Below are 15,769 nucleotides of genomic sequence, written 5' to 3'. Positions count from 1 at the left end.
AATATGAGAGAACATGAGATTTAAAGTGATACTTCTTTCCTCCGCAGAACACAAATGAAGATATTGAGAAAAATGTTTTTAACTGGACCCCATTCACTTGCATTGGTTTTGCGTCCATGCAATAGAAGTGAAGGGGGTCCAGTGCTGTTCAGTTACCAACTTTATTTAAAATATCTTGTTTTTTGTTCTGCGGTAGAAAGAAAGCCAATAAGATTTGAAATGACAAGAGGGTGAGTAAACAATGAGAGAATTTTCAGTTATGTATAGGTAATGTATATTAATTATTGATAACGTTTAGCATAGACCTTTAAGAGATTTGTTCAAAAATAAAAATTGCCAGTAGCATCTTATTCCAGATCAGAAGGTTTGGTTGAAAGCATTTTGGGATCAAGAGTAAGTTTGTGCCTGGTAAGGCACTGGCTTACCATATACATTTGCTGGCAGATGAACATATTATCCAATCATTTATTTTTCCAATCAAGTCCAACCCAGTTATTTCAATCATTCACAATGTGTCGTCAGTATGGCTGAATACTACATAATAGTACAATTTTATTTAGAAAGGTAATTCTTGTATCCTTTTAAACCCCCGTTGAACTGAAAACCGACTTTTAGGTTCAATAACTCTCTGCATACTCAGTGCCCTGTAGACCCCGAATTAACAGAGCAAACTCCTTCACAATGTCCTTCAATCGTCTCTTGTTCACTTGTTCCCTGTGTGGACAGATGAATATAGAAACGGATGCAAAGCGTTCAGAATGTGCAACAGCTATTATGAAATATTTCATATGCCAAATTTGCTACACCAGAACTGCTGTAATTTAACGGTTGTACCTGAGGATCTGCTGGCAGAATTGCTCCTTGTGCTCGGAGGTGAGATGTGAGCTTGGGAAGCCAGGAGGGAGAAGAACTTCTCTGAGCCACAGCGAGAGAACACTGGGACAGTTACAGCTCACTGAGAATAAGACCTCTGCAAAGTCCTCGGTTAGACTCTGTGGAGATTGACTTCCAATACACTGCATATGAGAATCAAACCTTTGGGTAGGTAATATCTATACAGTATTATAAATACATGTAAGCAAACGTTACCACAAAACTGTACATGCTAGATGCAAGTTTGTCCAATTTGCATGTACTGTTCCAACCATATTTGACAGCAGAACAATTTTTTTAAATTACGTGAAATATACGATGTCAGACTGAATTGCTGTTATTTCCTGTTTGTATATTTAACAGGTATCAATAAATACCCCAAAAAGCTATTAAAAAGAAATTAACAGTTTGATGGGATCTGACCTCCAGTAAGGTCTGAAGCAGCAGCTTCCCATCCTCTTGTAGCACCTCTCTCACTGCCGGGATATCCTCACAGTGAGAGACCAACTCCGACTGAAAACATCAGGATATTAATAAGATTATATGTTTAGTCAAGAATTAAGACCTAGTTTCCATAATTGATCTTCTATTACCTTCACTGTAGTGAAAGATACAGTCTCGAAGGTTTAATACAGAGATTACGTCCATCTTTAAATAGTAACATGTTGCCGGACTTACAAAAAGCAGACAGGTTGCCTTCAGTGTTGGAGTCTCAGGGAATTTGAATGACAAGATTCCTACGAAGTGAAAAGGTGTTTTAAGAGACTGAGGATAACTTTGAGAGACTAAATCAATGGACTATGTAGATTTTTTAGGATGTTGCTGATGTTATGCTTACCACAGTAGAAAACGGCTTTAATATCAAGTCTTTCTGTAACATAAACGTCAGGCTTTCTTCGCAAAACCTGAAAAGACATCAGAAAAACATTAAAACCCAGAAGGTTAAAAAGGGGAAGGGTCAATTTTAATAATGTTGGGGGTTTTTGGCATATTATATGAATCTACAGTGTGCTTATTGTAACAGTTACCAAATTTATGTAAATGCATGTAAATATATGCAGACTGGTGTAAGGTGATGCAAAAAGAGAAATATTTGTTGTGACAAATCTCAGCTAAAAATATCCAGACCTGAGCGTGAAGCTGCATAAATGACTCCACCACATCTGGATGATCTCTAGAGCCTGTGACAACATTTGTTAACAATACAAACTCGTACATAAATATAAATGAATTATAATAGAAAATAGTGTCTGAAAATGATTTAGTATATTGTCTTCAATCCTATGACTGGACATCTTAAATATAAAAGACACATATGTTGGTAAAATGTGGGAATCATTCTATTTTCTTACCAATCTGAAAAATCGACATGGTAATATTGGTGATAAGCTCCAGCAGATGAGTGATTGGAGAAAATAGATCTTTCTCGCAGCTAAATACGTCAACTAACTAGAGGGAAAATTAGATGTACAATAGTTAATAGGATTAGATTACAAAATTATCTTTGGGTTTGAGCACAATATAATCATTTCATTGTACCTGTTGTGTGACGTCTAAAACAGAGGATTGTGGGTTGGCATTGTATATCTGACCGATAAGCTCACAGAGTTGTGTCACCAGGGGCGAAAAGTCATGCATGAGGGTCTTCAGTGATTTTTCGAAAACTGCACACACTGCCTAAGTGTAAGTAACAGAGAACAAATCTCTTATACATCCATATATGCACACATATACAGTATATGTATACAGTCGACACAAACGCTGACCTTCACCACCTCTGGTGCATTGAGCCACTTGTTGACAATGGTATGGATCAAAGGAAAAATTTGCTGCAGGATAACCACCACCTGAGCGATCCCAAAACATCTATTAAAATACACTCTAAAAATCTGTTGCATGTATACATTTTGAGCAGTGGTTTATTTGAACTATTTGAACAGAGTACCGGGTTACATGGCTGTATTTGGCTCGTTCTCATGACATCCAGTCTTCCACTATGCTTATTTAAATCCAATGTGGAGAAGAGACTGGACAGGAGGCCAAGGATCTGGACAATAGCAAGTGTATTAGTAGAGCTGGGCTGAATCAGAAAGAGACAAAGAAAACCATTAGAAAGATACAATTTTTGCACCTCAACTTACATAGTGTCACTGTCAGGCGCTGTTGTTAGGAAACAGTTTACTCTTTGTATTTCTTGAAATTATAAACTTGTTTGACTTTTATTTAGTGAAGCGCAAAAAGTACTGATGTAATGGTTGGTTCAAAAGCGCCTCCTCACCGTCTCATCGGCCAGTTTCTCAAGCTGTTGGATTTGTGGGGTGACCAGAGAAAGCAGCTTCCCTGGAATGTCTTCACTCGGCAGGGATGACAGCAGAAAACCCAACGCCTGCATCAGCCACATACACTGTGTACTCTTAAAAAAAACATTTTTACTTTACTTATTATAAACTGCTAAAACAAACAGAATTCTCATTTTGCCTAAGGTTTGATATCATACAGTATGCTGTTCATTTTAAAGCATTAATATTATATGTATTACATGTACACATTATTACACATACACAATATACATGGATGATTTCAATTTTTTTTTAATAAAATAACAATAAATGTGAGTAAATGTTACCGAACCTAATAACACAGACACAGCTTGATCTTACTTTATGGATGTCTTTGACAAGGACTTCCTGCAATAAGAACACAATAGTGAGAGACATTATTTACAGGCAGTGGTTATACTGCTTTACTATTAAATGTCTTTAAATACCAGTGAGACACTCATGATGTCATCAGCGTGAGGATAAAGGTCATGTCGACATTCTCTGCAGATTCTCTTCAGAGCTGAGACACAAGCCACCGACAGCTCAGGATTGGGGAGAGCGTGTAAAACCACAGGCAGAACGCTCGCCAACATGAGCGAATGATCAGACAACCATTCAGCCAAAGAACCTAGAACACATAAACAACAACAGAACCAATGAACCACCACAAAGACTTATTTTGGGAAATGCATGCGATTCTATAAAGAGCAGACGTTTTCTGTCCCCAAGGATGGGTTAGCATTAAAACATCTTAAAAGGAATAATAAGTGTACCAATGGTGTACATGATGGTCTCGGCCAGCTGAATACTGTTGGCTGTGATCAGCGGAATCAGTCCGATCAGTCCTGGAATGACGTCTGAGTAACTGACATCTACTGTCTCAGAAATGGATTGAAAGCCAAACAACAGTGCCTCTATATCCTCCAAGAGAGCGAGAGAGACATGCCATACACATATTATTCAATATATACTTGTATATAATATAATATATAAAATATACATTCTGTTTATATGTAGAGTAACATTAGGACTGACCTGCCATGAGGAGGGGTGTGCTGTATCCGTCAAAAGAGCGCCTAGCTTATCATACAGGTTTCTGAGAAGCTCAGGGCCCAGAAGCTCATATACACACATCAGAGTATCTGAGATGTCCACCCTAAAATCCGGTCAAACATGATTTGATTTTAAACATGATTTGATGAATGATTTTAAGTGAGAACACAACAACTTAAGAAGGCTCTGACAACACCCACATGATGTCAATTTTGCACTTCAGAAAATAAATAAAACCTGTAGGTTCTGAACTGCTCCTTGTCATCTGCAGACCATGTCATGTATTCCTCATCAGTAGGAAAACAAGCTTTCTGGAGAAGAACATCCACCAGCTGGAAGTACACAGGTCTGTAGATCTGCAGATAGAGCGTCTGCCTTTCAGCATCTAATGATGTAATATCATCCTGAAACACAAAGAAAGCAAACATGTCACCAACAGATACAATACAGCACACGTCAACTTTCAAAAATGTCCTCATAGAACCAGTAAATCAAAGCAAATGTTCCTCGTACACAATGGGTAAAGCACTGCGCTTAAGACATCAAGCTCAGAAATTGGAGATGAATGTAAGTCACTTTCAGTAAAAAAACACTGTTGGGATCTTTCTCACCTGCAGGGTGTACCAGAACGTGAGCGTGAGAGAGCTGGAAGTCTCATCCACAGGATAGTGTCCTGGTATCCCAGTACAGGAGAGAATCATGTTAACCAGAGCCTGAAAGCACTGCCAGTGATCCACCTGCTCCAGAAGAGTCCTGGGAAATCGAGGAAAAGGGAAGATGAAAATAGTTTTGTCAAATATTTAAGGCCCTGAGGCAGTCGAATGAAAAATGTGCCTGCTCATTGAGCCTGGCTTACTGTGTGTCAAGAAAGGCTGTTATTAATGAGAGAATAATGAGGTTAATGAGTCATTGTGTCTAACCTGCAATGAGTTTCTCCTAAAGCGACAGCAATGCGACAGATTCCATGTAAGGTCTCCATGTCTCCATCCTGCACAGCTTTCTTCTGCTGTTCCTGAAGCCCGAGCACCTGGGGCACAATCTTCAACAGACTATCTGCAAACCTTCACATGAACACAAACCTCAGTGCACCGGCATGAGTAAAGAAAGGACTCAAAATGTATCAGAATGTATCTCATAATTAATCGTAACGATCAATATAATACATTAGTAATGTGAAACCTCAAATAAAAACTTACTTGCACAAGTTTAATAATGTTATTCAGTTACTATGAAAAACGTTTATTTATTTGTTTCAACCCTGGTTTTTAACGTATGGTTTTTACAGATTTTAAAGGAGCTTAAAGATATTCACCTATCTGTAAATATACAGCTTATTGCACAATTTTCACGTTTGTTTATTCCTCATGGAACGTACTATCTTAATAGAGGTGTAATATATCAATGTTGCACATATCATGATACAAACAATTTGGATATTTATCTTTATGATATAAAGTCGTATGCCTTTGACAACATGTGACATATCTAACGTTTTAAAGTTTAACAATGTTGAATTTTTTGCTTTTACTGCTTAAGGATTTATCTTTCTCAATTTAATTTTTATGTTAATATGCAATTTGTTTCTCAGTTTCAGATCTATTCAGTTCAAATAAACCTTTAATTCTTTAATTAGAAATTGTTTTGGAAATGAATCAGTTATTTCATGTTTACATTTTATATACATGATACAATCATAATCTGAACCCAGTTTTGTGTATCAAACAAGCTCATCAGCTATATATGTTAATATTGACGTTTTTATGTAGGTAATACATGAAGCAGTTATTGACATAGACAGATAACTGTTTTTTTATCTTGTTTTTTTATTGTGCATTCCAATTAATATCAATCAAACTACAATTGGGTTGTTCTGATTAAGTAAGACTAACTCAAAAGTACAGCTTTTTTTTATTGTGTAAGCAACTTACACAATAAAACACAATAAAAAAACTGATAAAAAAAAAGACGGAGTTATCTGTTTTGCAATTGAACTCTTTACATGATCGTTGTGTATTGCTTTGACACATTTGTCTAATCATCAGTGTTTATGAGCAGTGGTGTATTTCACCTCTGGCAATCAGGCTGTGAGATGATGCTGACAATGGTCTCCACAGCCGTATCAAACAGCTCAGAGTCCTTCAGCAGGGTAAAGCAACTCTGCAACACCCCTTCGCTGTCTTTTAAACTGATATCCAGCGTGAGCCACGATGACACACATCTCAGCACGCGCTCTCTAACCTGACCAGGTGCGTCAGCCCTCTGCAGTAGCTGCTGAAGTAGGGGGCAGACCGAGCACCACTCCACAGCTAGGGCGCTTTTTACCTGGGAACGCCGAGAGCCTGGGATCCTGCTACTTAGAAGCTCCTCGGGCAGAACCACAAGGATCTCTAGGAGAGCGAGGCATCGGGTTTGATCGTCAGCCTCTGTCACGCCCTCCCCTGTTTGGAAAGCACGTAGAAGATCTCGGACTGCAGTTGGCCAAGCTTCTGGTAAAATATGAAAGACCAAAGAGGCCAAAGCAACACAGAGTCTGGTGAGCACCATCTTGGGTCCCGAAGCAAACTGGATGACCTGTGCGATGAGTTGAGAGCGGAGGGTGTCCAGCTGACCAGAGGGAAGGTCAGACCAATGTTTGGAGATCTTAACATGCAACGTGCTGGCTCCAAAAAACTGTATCTCAGGAACCTAATGTGAGGATCAGAATAAATAATAATCTTTCATGGTGACTATCCTACCTCAGTAGCTTTCTAGTTGAATGATGTAGGTAAGGTGCCTTCTCAAAAAACATTTTATGTTTGTAGGGAAGTAATAATATTGTCAATATTAAATAGCAAATAGCAAAATAGTCTCAGTATTATCGTGATCACATGACTGTATGAAATTATATGTCTTTCGGGCCTTTAACATGGAGGTAATATCTATTATATTGTTTAATATTCTCTGTCAAAATGCAGCTGGTGCAGTTTTTTTATTTTATAGTAGGGAGTTTTAAGTCATTTGACCTATCTCATGCAATACATCATAACTCAAAGCAACAGTTATGATTAGAGGATGAAGAAGAGAGGACAGGGTAATACATGATTAGGTGCATCAATGCAATGTTCAATAATTGTCTATTAAACACTAAAGGCACTTTTTCCAAGTCTTCATTTGTCTTTGTAAATATCGCAATAACTATTGTTCTGATGTATTATCGTACTGTGAGATTTTGAAATCGTTACCTCCCTAATATTTTGTACATTTATTTTAATGCAAAACACCTGACCAAATACTAAATATGTTTTGCCTAAAAAGGGCACTAGTCTGCTATCTGTAAATGCAATTTGATTTAAAAACTGCAGGAACCTTCAAACATTTTAATGTTGCATAAGTGCCCAAAGACTTTATGGGACACTGTAACTGCTCGTCACCTTGTCTGGTTGGAGTAAAGCCCAGCAGAAGTGCCATGCCTGTGATGATGCCTGGGCCTGTGTTAGCCACTTCTGAGCTACATTCTTCTGGCTCATATCAGGATCATAATAGAGTTGCCGAAGAGCCTAAATTATAAAGATCAAGAGAAACCAAAGTTTATTTCAACAGCAACATGTCTCATTCTTTACAAAAAATAACTGCATACATAACATTTTTGGGTCTTCACTGAACGCATTGATAAAATAGCCGGACACAATGAGGGAGGCATAAAATAACCCAGCAACCAAACTCTGTTGAGTTATTATTAGAACACGACTGCTTACTGAGGTTATCAAGTTACTTATCACTTCCAGCAGCTTTATATTGTACTTAACTTCACAAACTGACCAAGACTTACACCTAAAAATTCAGAATCAGAGGCTTTGTCAGTGGAATTATGGGAAGGTGGAGTTAGACTGTACACTGTTTACCATAAGCCCAGAATCAACCTGATGAAATTTACTTCTACTGAATCTCAGATGTTTTAAATCAGGCCCCTATACTGCCCATAAAGACCAAAAATATATAGGGGTATCACACATTGTCCTAAACCTGGAACACATCTTAAAGCATAGTTTTAAACACAAATAAATTATTATCCATATAACAGTGGACTTGACATTTCAAGTAAACAATTTCTTCTAAATCTTCCAAAAATATAAGTTTAGGATAAGGATGTATACGTTTATATAGATTTCAATATAAAACCAACATCAAATAAAAAACATCACTAGTTGACCAACATTGTTGCGTTTGGCCAATTGTCCGATTACTCACCCTTTCGACTGCTTCTACAGTAAACTCCTCTGCAACAACTGACTCCATAGTCAATCCTCATAAGATCCGACTTACCTTCTTTCTGTGCTCTGAAACAGACAGAAATCATTGATCACATGTGAGAGTGTTTGTTGTGTCATATTTCTGTGCGCGCGCAAGGGGCAGATCTTACTGACGGTCCTGCAAAATGCTGTACACGTGGGTAGTACTAAACAACCGCTGACGGAATAGCACACGTCACATCATAACAGACTGAATCGACTCACATATGATCACTTATATTTTTCACAATCGATTCGACTTTTACGCATTATGTTCTCTAAATAAACAGCGTGTAATTTCACAATACTGCTACGTCTCCGAGTAGATAACCACACCCCGGACCCTTCGAGATATTTTTAGCGCTGATGATGTCCGCTGTCATCTAACGTAACGGAAAGATCGTCCCGGGAATCAAACGAGAGCGAGCATACGTACCCGTGCGCGCCCGCATTGAGGATCGCTTTATTTACCATGAAGACGGAACGGGGTTTTATAATATGGACAGCGATGCTCCTTTATGGGTTATCTGTTATAAAAGGTGAGCATTACTTATTCATCCGCATGATGTTATACTGTACTGTATTGTATTTTACTGTGGTATCTATCTATCTATCTATCTATCTATCTATCTATCTATCTATCTATCTATCTATCTATCTATCTATCTATCTATCTATCCAGGGGCGTAGCAAGCTTTTCAAAAGTGCGGGGGATGGATGTGTTTTGTTTGTAAACAATGAAAACGTTGAACGTAATGACAGAAAGGTACAAAAGGTATAACATACAAGATATAAAAAGCTTCCCATTTAAATGTGTGATACTAGTAAAGTATAAAAACACATTCGGAACACACAGAAAATAAGTCAAAACTCTGTTGTGAAAATACACAACCTTGCTAATGAATCAGAAAAACTTTAATAATCACAGGGGGGAAGACAGTGGAAAGCTTGATAGTGACATTGGTCTGACAGGACTGTGACCGCTAAAGTTTGCTTACTTGCACCTTAAAAAGGGGAGATATAAAAAAACGCCCACACAAAGCTTTTTCTCTGGTGGTATAAATAATGTAACAATTTTCTGTTTTTAAACATTAAAATAATATACACTTTTCGTTCATAGTTCTTCAACAGGTACAATCAAACATAATAGGTAAGTATCCACAAAAGTATTCAGCTAAACAAAAAAAGCAATGTTCAAAATATCAAAATCAATAAACCCATAAATACAGTGCTTAACAAGGACAATTTGTCCCTCCTCCTCGTCAATTCCCTGCCTTCTTCATCACAGTTACTTTATACATTGCATGCCACATAAATAACCCAATTTAGCTATTTCTGAACAATATCCCAATTTCCAATTAGCATTAGTCTAAAAACTAAATATAATTCAGAAAACACTCGACATATCAACAAAACATAAACAGAACATCTCCCCAAACACATATCAAGGTTATTTAAAAACTTTGAAAGCATAAACACTCATTCAAAGTCGCTGGAAAAGGAAGACGTAAATAACCATAACCGTTCCCGCCTCCTCAGCACGAGCTAACCGATAAATCTAACACACCAAGAGAGGCGGGACTTAAGGCAGAACAGCCAATCATCATCCGGTCACACTCAAAGCCGGTGTTCTGATTGAGTGGGAGGGGAGAGGAGAGGAAGCAGCCGCATCGAGCGCAGACACAGAGCGGACAGAGAAACGCTGGAGTGACTGCTGTAAGGCGTTTTGTAAAAACTGCTGAAAAACTGCAAAAAAAGTGCGGGTGTTTAACCCTTTCACCGGGAAAAGTGTGGGTGTTAAAACACCCACATCCCCCACGGTTGCGACGCCCCTGTATCTATCTATCTATCTATCTATCTATCTATCTATCTATCTATCTATCTATCTATCTATCTATCTATCTATCAAAATCTGAAAGAAAATGTTATAATTAAACAAATGGTAACGTTAATGGTAACACATTGCTCAAATAATAAGTCAAAGGTAGTAGTCAGTATATCAGCTTCTTTTGAAAAATATTAGCACTTTTTTGTTAATATCAATACTTTTTGCTTGGACATTTTTTTATTATTTCCATATAGAGGAAGTGTAAGTTTCATTTGTGAAGTGAAATTCTTCAAGCTTGTTTTCAAGCTTTGCTTCAACCTAAAGTACTTGTTAAAGAGCAAGAAGAGGGCTGTACATTAATTAATGAGATAAGACAGTTTTATACAGTCTATGGTTAAAGCTCATCGTTTCCCCATTTCCTTTCTTTTGTCTCCTCAAAGACCTGTGCATGTGCTGGGGATAAAATTTCTTTTGATCTGTTTTTTGTTCTCTGCACCCTGACACATAAAGGTCACAAGTGCTTTGTTCTGTGGATTCACTGTGTGACCGTTACTCGACTGTACAGATCCTGTCAGATTCAGCCGGAGAATGCAGGATTCTTCCTGTGGCCTCACCAGAATCAAATAAACATATTTTATAGCATATTTTTTCGTTTTTCCTTTTAAAAGATTCTTATTACTTGGTGCTGTCGAAAAAAATGCTGGTGCTGTCGAAAAAAGATGTTTAATTATTATTTTTGTATTAATTTTGAATTCAACACCCTTGCATGCAATGTTTTAATGCAGATATTCTCTATTTCTCCCCAAGGTCAAACATCAAACGTTCCCCCAGATGTGAGCTCCATCACTGCTCTTAATGAAGTCATTCCTACTGATCATGTGACTTTAAAAAGTGTTTATTTGGAATCACAATCTTTAGCCTATCAAAATAGCTCCCTGTCTCCTTCTCCAAAACCTGAGATCACACCTACGGCTTCTCCTCCATCACGAGCAAACAGCGAGACTGCAGTGCACGGTAACATCTCTGCATCACAAACACCTGAGCTGGAAGATGTCACCACCCTCATGATGGAGGCAGCCTCAGCACCAGGCAAGAATAATATAATTAAACCTAATCTGATTCCAAAGACTATCTGTCATTTATTAGTCTAACTAGGGATTGCAAACAAATGTATTATCCATCATCCTGAGAAAAACAACATTGGCAAAGTAAAGCTGCATATCTGGTGATTTATAAAGAGTCCGGAACATGATTTTTACAGTGTGTATATTGCTTTTTCATTAAAAGATTGTAAGGTGGCAACAACAAACAAATGTTTAAACTCTTGGTAGATCGCCGCAAAGGATCAATAACTATTAAGGTTGAGTTGTTTTAATATTATTTAATACAATAAATATACAATAAAATATTCATATAAATTAATATTCATATAAATTATATTAAATATTGCTATATTATAACCAAACATAGACCAGAAGTTAACTTTGTGCCAGGCATGTGCGTCCGATGAAACCGTTTATACACTTGAATAACCCTGAACATGTGAGGCTCTCCAGGAAAGTGCTGGTCCACATTCCACCCACTTTATCTAATGTCTGTCCACAGTAATAGCTGCTAGTGGGTGTAACATTTTGCAGCATGACTGTGTTTGTAAATAATATCCCTCTCCTATGAAGTCATTACTCTAGGAACATGTCTATTTTAAGGGCAGTTGCAGATATGGTTGTTGTGTTAGTTTTCTGCCCTCACACACATTAATTTGCCTGTTAAAAACATCTTATGAGTTATGAACTTGACTGATACCTCATGCGGAGCTCTTACAATTAATAATACTATAATAATTTTTTCTAGCAAAATTTTAACAAAGGTGCTTTCTTTACACACACCTCATTGCATGGTAAATTCATCAAGAGAAAGAAAGGCTGATAAAAGGAGAGGATGCATTAGTGCTAATTCTATAATTATATAGTCTTAAAGAAAGCATAACTTTTCTTCACACTGATTCCCTTATTTCTATTTTTTCCATTCAGCTTCTTCTGCAAGCAGCTCATCACTCTCTCAAGTGGAGAGCACTTTTTCAGAATCATTAGTCACCACAGCTCCTGCAACATCCATCAATTCAAGTGAAGGACGTCAGATGTTTTCTCTAACCAGTAGTGTGGTGCAGAAGACACAAACAGCTGTACCAGTCACAACCTCTTACCCAGCATCTCAGTTTGCTCTGACTGGGAGTTCAAAGGTCACTGGCCCTGCTCCACTGGAAGATGAACCTTCTGAATTGGATGTAGGGGATGAAGGTATGAGAGTTGCTGCCATGTTGAATGTGATGCTCCTGAAATAAGAATAGAAAGATACTAGATACATGCTACAAAAATAAAACATACAAGGTAGTATCCAATCACATACACAAATGGTTGGCCAACGCATTACAATCATGCAGTACAGCATTGGATGTTTGAAGAGTACGTTCCCCGCGCTCCCATTTTTCAACCTTTAGGTAGTGTGTTATGTTGCTGTTAGAGCATAAATAATAACTGCAAAATGACAAATCTAAAAGTTCAGTGCCAAGCGCGTTATTGTCTCTAACATAATCCGCTTTTCAAGGACTACAGAGAACGGCTGGATCGGACTACAGCCCTCTACTTCCCGGGTACATGATGTCACTATTCCAAATGCTTTTAATAACCTCCGCCAACAGGAATACACCAAAAAGGGGCGGGGTCTTCCTTAGAGAAGAGGGAAAGCAGCTGGAGTAGTGTTCGGTTATCAGAGACCGTAACATTTGACTGAGCTACGCGCAAAACTACTTTCACTTTCATCACAGTCCTACAGGTGATAATGAATTAAGCTACACACATTCTAAGATAACCAACGGTCAAATAAGAGCTTCCATGACTTTAACATCGGCTGTGAAAGCTGTTCTGTGTAATAAACTGATATTGTGTGTGTGCGCGCTTACCTCTTAAACATTTCTATGAAACATCCTATGAAGTCCTGCTTGCAACTGTCTTCAAGTCAATCTGCTTGTTTTATTATCCAACTCGGTTCCAATATAAGAAATCAAAACTAGCGCTTCTGTTATTAGTGTTAATTAATATAACCTGTCTGACGCCATTAGGTCTGGTGTCATTCCCCTCGCCATAGTAGGAAAAAAACTATATTTTACATAGATTGACGTTTGTTCATGCACCAATAGACCTCCGTTAAACTTCGATTGATCCGCATGTTTTAACTGATAAAGTGAAGTTGACACTATTGTTACTGTTTATTGCTAAAAGCCAAAGTTTGTGAATACACGTGAGTGGGGCACTGACCAATCACAACAGCCTGAGAAAAGGAAGCCAAAGACGAAAGACCTGGTCATCTTTACCAATCTGAGCGTTTCGGAAGGAGGGACTTTATATAGACCGGAAAAGCTCCAGTCGATTAGTTAGAAGTGGCACAGCGATGAACAATAGACTTGAAATATGTGAATTCTTTTTTAAAATTACAAACATGAACATCCATTGTTAAACACCCAAAAAACATAATCAAAGCCTCTAAAACAGCCAAAGACTGGGTCCTTAAAGTGTTATTCGATTTAAACATGCTTTCTTAAAACTGTTGCTTTAACATAACAGCAGATCATCTAAAAGAAATAACTTCAGGGCAGTTTACAGTAATGCTTTATTTGCATTGTTTTAGGATTTGCAACTCCTAACATAAAATAAGACTGCTATCTAGAACCATTTTCAAAATGTCAGTATAAAAAAGTTTTTAATGTTTGATCCATTTTGAGGCTTATATAACAAAAGGAGCCTATGTTCAAGAGTCAGTCTTGTAAGCACAGTGACAATAGATAATTTGATTTCTTTCCCAATATCTAGTAGAATCTGTGGTGCATTGTGTACCTTCAGTACTTGATGTTCCTTCCGTTGTATTAGGTCCTCCTAGTGATAATGTATTTTTAATTTCTCTCACCAATGTTTCAGATTCAGGCAAAGTTCCACATCGTCCAGCCTCCCCGCTAGATCCCCTGCTCGCTGCTCTGGTCTCCATTTTCATTATTTGCACCGCTATGGTGTCAGCAATCCTTTTCCTCAGGTTCCGCCAAAGGAATGAGCATCCAGAGTTTCATCGGCTTCAAGACCTTCCTATGGTGAGTCTCAGAACTAAATTATACCTCTAAGATATCACCATATTCCTGTGCATACCATTTGAAATTAAAGTAATGAAAATTGTGTTGAAAACTATCACATTCTTAAACTCATTGTCTCTTTAACAGGATGATCTCCTTGAAGACACCCCATTGTCAAGATACAGCTATTAGTAGGAGAGAACTTAGGGACACTGATTTATTATATAGTATGGTCGCTCAGGCACCCTGTAGAGTAATTCAGTAAATGTAAATCAGTTTTTCTTAAATGATCCACTACTGATCTATGATCAGACGTGTTTAATGCTTCTCAGGTGGTATGTGTTGTGCAAATAATGCTAGTCATAAAATGCCTTAATGCTAAAATTTGGTATCATAATATAAAAAAAGACAGAACAGGATGGAACATATTTACAGGAATTATGCTGAAAACTGATAAAGGTGTAAATATATGCTGATAGTGATAGAAAATTAAAAAACTTAATAATAAACCTAAATCAAAAATAGGCATAGTCCTTTAATTTCCTGCCAACCAATCAGAAGTGGTAGCCCTCAGCAATATCACAAGGTTTGGAATTACAGAAATTGCCAAAAATGTGATATTTATGGAAGTTGTGATCAAAACATGAAATATTAATCAACAGTTCTCTTCTTCACATTTGTCAGAAGCTACAGTACGGTTGATTGCATAGACATTTACAACTTTGGTGAATTCATTTATTTTTTAGACAGATCTACACAAGGATGCCAGGATTCAAGAAAAATGTCTTTGAACTATTGCAGTCTTAGAGCTATGTTGTAGTGCAGTGTGCAAAACAGAATCAATTTATTAAAATTGTTTGACATTGTTCAGAATGAGTAAAATGTGGGGGTCAAACTGAATTGTGGTCTTGATATTACTGATAAAGTTTATTAGATCTTATAAAGGTTTAAAGTAGTTCAAATAACTCGACATTAATTTTAGCATAATTACTGATGTTTACTCTGGTATTTGTGGTAAATCTAGTGCCTAATGTACTTTGTGCCAAAACTAATTTACGGTAATATATATTGCACTGTTGTGTTGTTGAGATTAACTTGTTAAATCTCTAGTAAAATGTTTGTAATAAAAAAGGAAAGACTTTTTTGTGAGGCCTCATTTAATATCAGATTTAAGTTCAACAATGTGAAAATCCTCATTGGGTGAAAGTTATGGTACAGTATACAAAACTATTTACAAAGGTCTATATTTAAAAATACACAATGTTTTTATTGTTTTCTTACATATTCTTCCAAAATAATGAAATAAAAA

General features: G+C 37.3%; 2 protein-coding genes across 3 annotated transcripts; one reads left to right on the top strand and one right to left on the bottom strand.

The window, feature by feature from the left end:
* Window positions 1-118: 118 nt before the first annotated feature.
* Window positions 119-8,773, bottom strand: ipo13a (importin 13a). 2 transcript variants are annotated; one of them, XM_056742836.1, is made up of 22 exons: window positions 8,647-8,773; window positions 8,475-8,563; window positions 7,658-7,783; window positions 6,316-6,932; window positions 5,168-5,308; window positions 4,859-5,000; window positions 4,485-4,651; window positions 4,230-4,350; window positions 3,968-4,115; window positions 3,641-3,822; window positions 3,534-3,560; window positions 3,152-3,286; window positions 2,819-2,953; window positions 2,640-2,720; window positions 2,413-2,550; window positions 2,226-2,322; window positions 2,002-2,054; window positions 1,712-1,778; window positions 1,552-1,610; window positions 1,297-1,386; window positions 835-1,016; window positions 119-714 (listed from the first exon to the last, which is right to left on the bottom strand). In XM_056742836.1, the coding sequence occupies exons 2-22, from the start codon at window positions 8,520-8,522 to the stop codon at window positions 618-620; spliced, it is 2,853 nt and encodes a 950-aa protein (XP_056598814.1). In that variant the 5' UTR covers window positions 8,523-8,563; window positions 8,647-8,773; the 3' UTR covers window positions 119-617. The 2 variants fall into 2 exon arrangements, 1 of the variants encoding a protein (XP_056598814.1); XR_008906165.1 differs by lacking the exons at window positions 119-714; window positions 8,647-8,773 and having other exon boundaries at window positions 882-1,016; window positions 1,467-1,610; window positions 8,475-8,608.
* si:ch73-344o19.1 (uncharacterized) lies at window positions 8,684-15,604 on the top strand. The gene is made up of 5 exons (XM_056742840.1): window positions 8,684-9,054; window positions 11,151-11,432; window positions 12,374-12,640; window positions 14,315-14,481; window positions 14,608-15,604. Exons 1-5 carry the CDS (start codon window positions 8,988-8,990, stop codon window positions 14,650-14,652), a joined length of 828 nt encoding a protein of 275 aa, XP_056598818.1. The 5' UTR covers window positions 8,684-8,987; the 3' UTR covers window positions 14,653-15,604.
* Window positions 15,605-15,769: the final 165 nt, after the last annotated feature.

This window comes from Triplophysa dalaica, chromosome 3 (genome assembly GCF_015846415.1).
Source record: "Triplophysa dalaica isolate WHDGS20190420 chromosome 3, ASM1584641v1, whole genome shotgun sequence".
NCBI lineage: Eukaryota > Metazoa > Chordata > Actinopteri > Cypriniformes > Nemacheilidae > Triplophysa > Triplophysa dalaica.
This window is presented reverse-complemented; position numbering and strand designations above follow the sequence as displayed.

Bases quoted from the DNA above. Each gene is read 5' to 3' on its own strand.
- si:ch73-344o19.1 (XM_056742840.1), top strand. From the start codon at position 8,988: ATGAAGACGGAACGGGGTTTTATAATATGGACAGCGATGCTCCTTTAT. The intron at 11,433-12,373 runs GCAAGAATAATA...TTTTCCATTCAG, and splicing joins GGAGGCAGCCTCAGCACCAG to CTTCTTCTGCAAGCAGCTCA. The intron at 14,482-14,607 runs GTGAGTCTCAGA...TCTCTTTAACAG, and splicing joins GGCTTCAAGACCTTCCTATG to GATGATCTCCTTGAAGACAC.
- ipo13a (XM_056742836.1), bottom strand. From the start codon at position 8,522: ATGGAGTCAGTTGTTGCAGAGGAGTTTACTGTAGAAGCAGTCGAAAGG. The intron at 3,287-3,533 runs GTAAGATCAAGC...GTTTTTTTTAAG, and splicing joins TTGTCAAAGACATCCATAAA to AGTACACAGTGTATGTGGCT. The intron at 2,551-2,639 runs GTCAGCGTTTGT...ACTTACACTTAG, and splicing joins ATGCACCAGAGGTGGTGAAG to GCAGTGTGTGCAGTTTTCGA.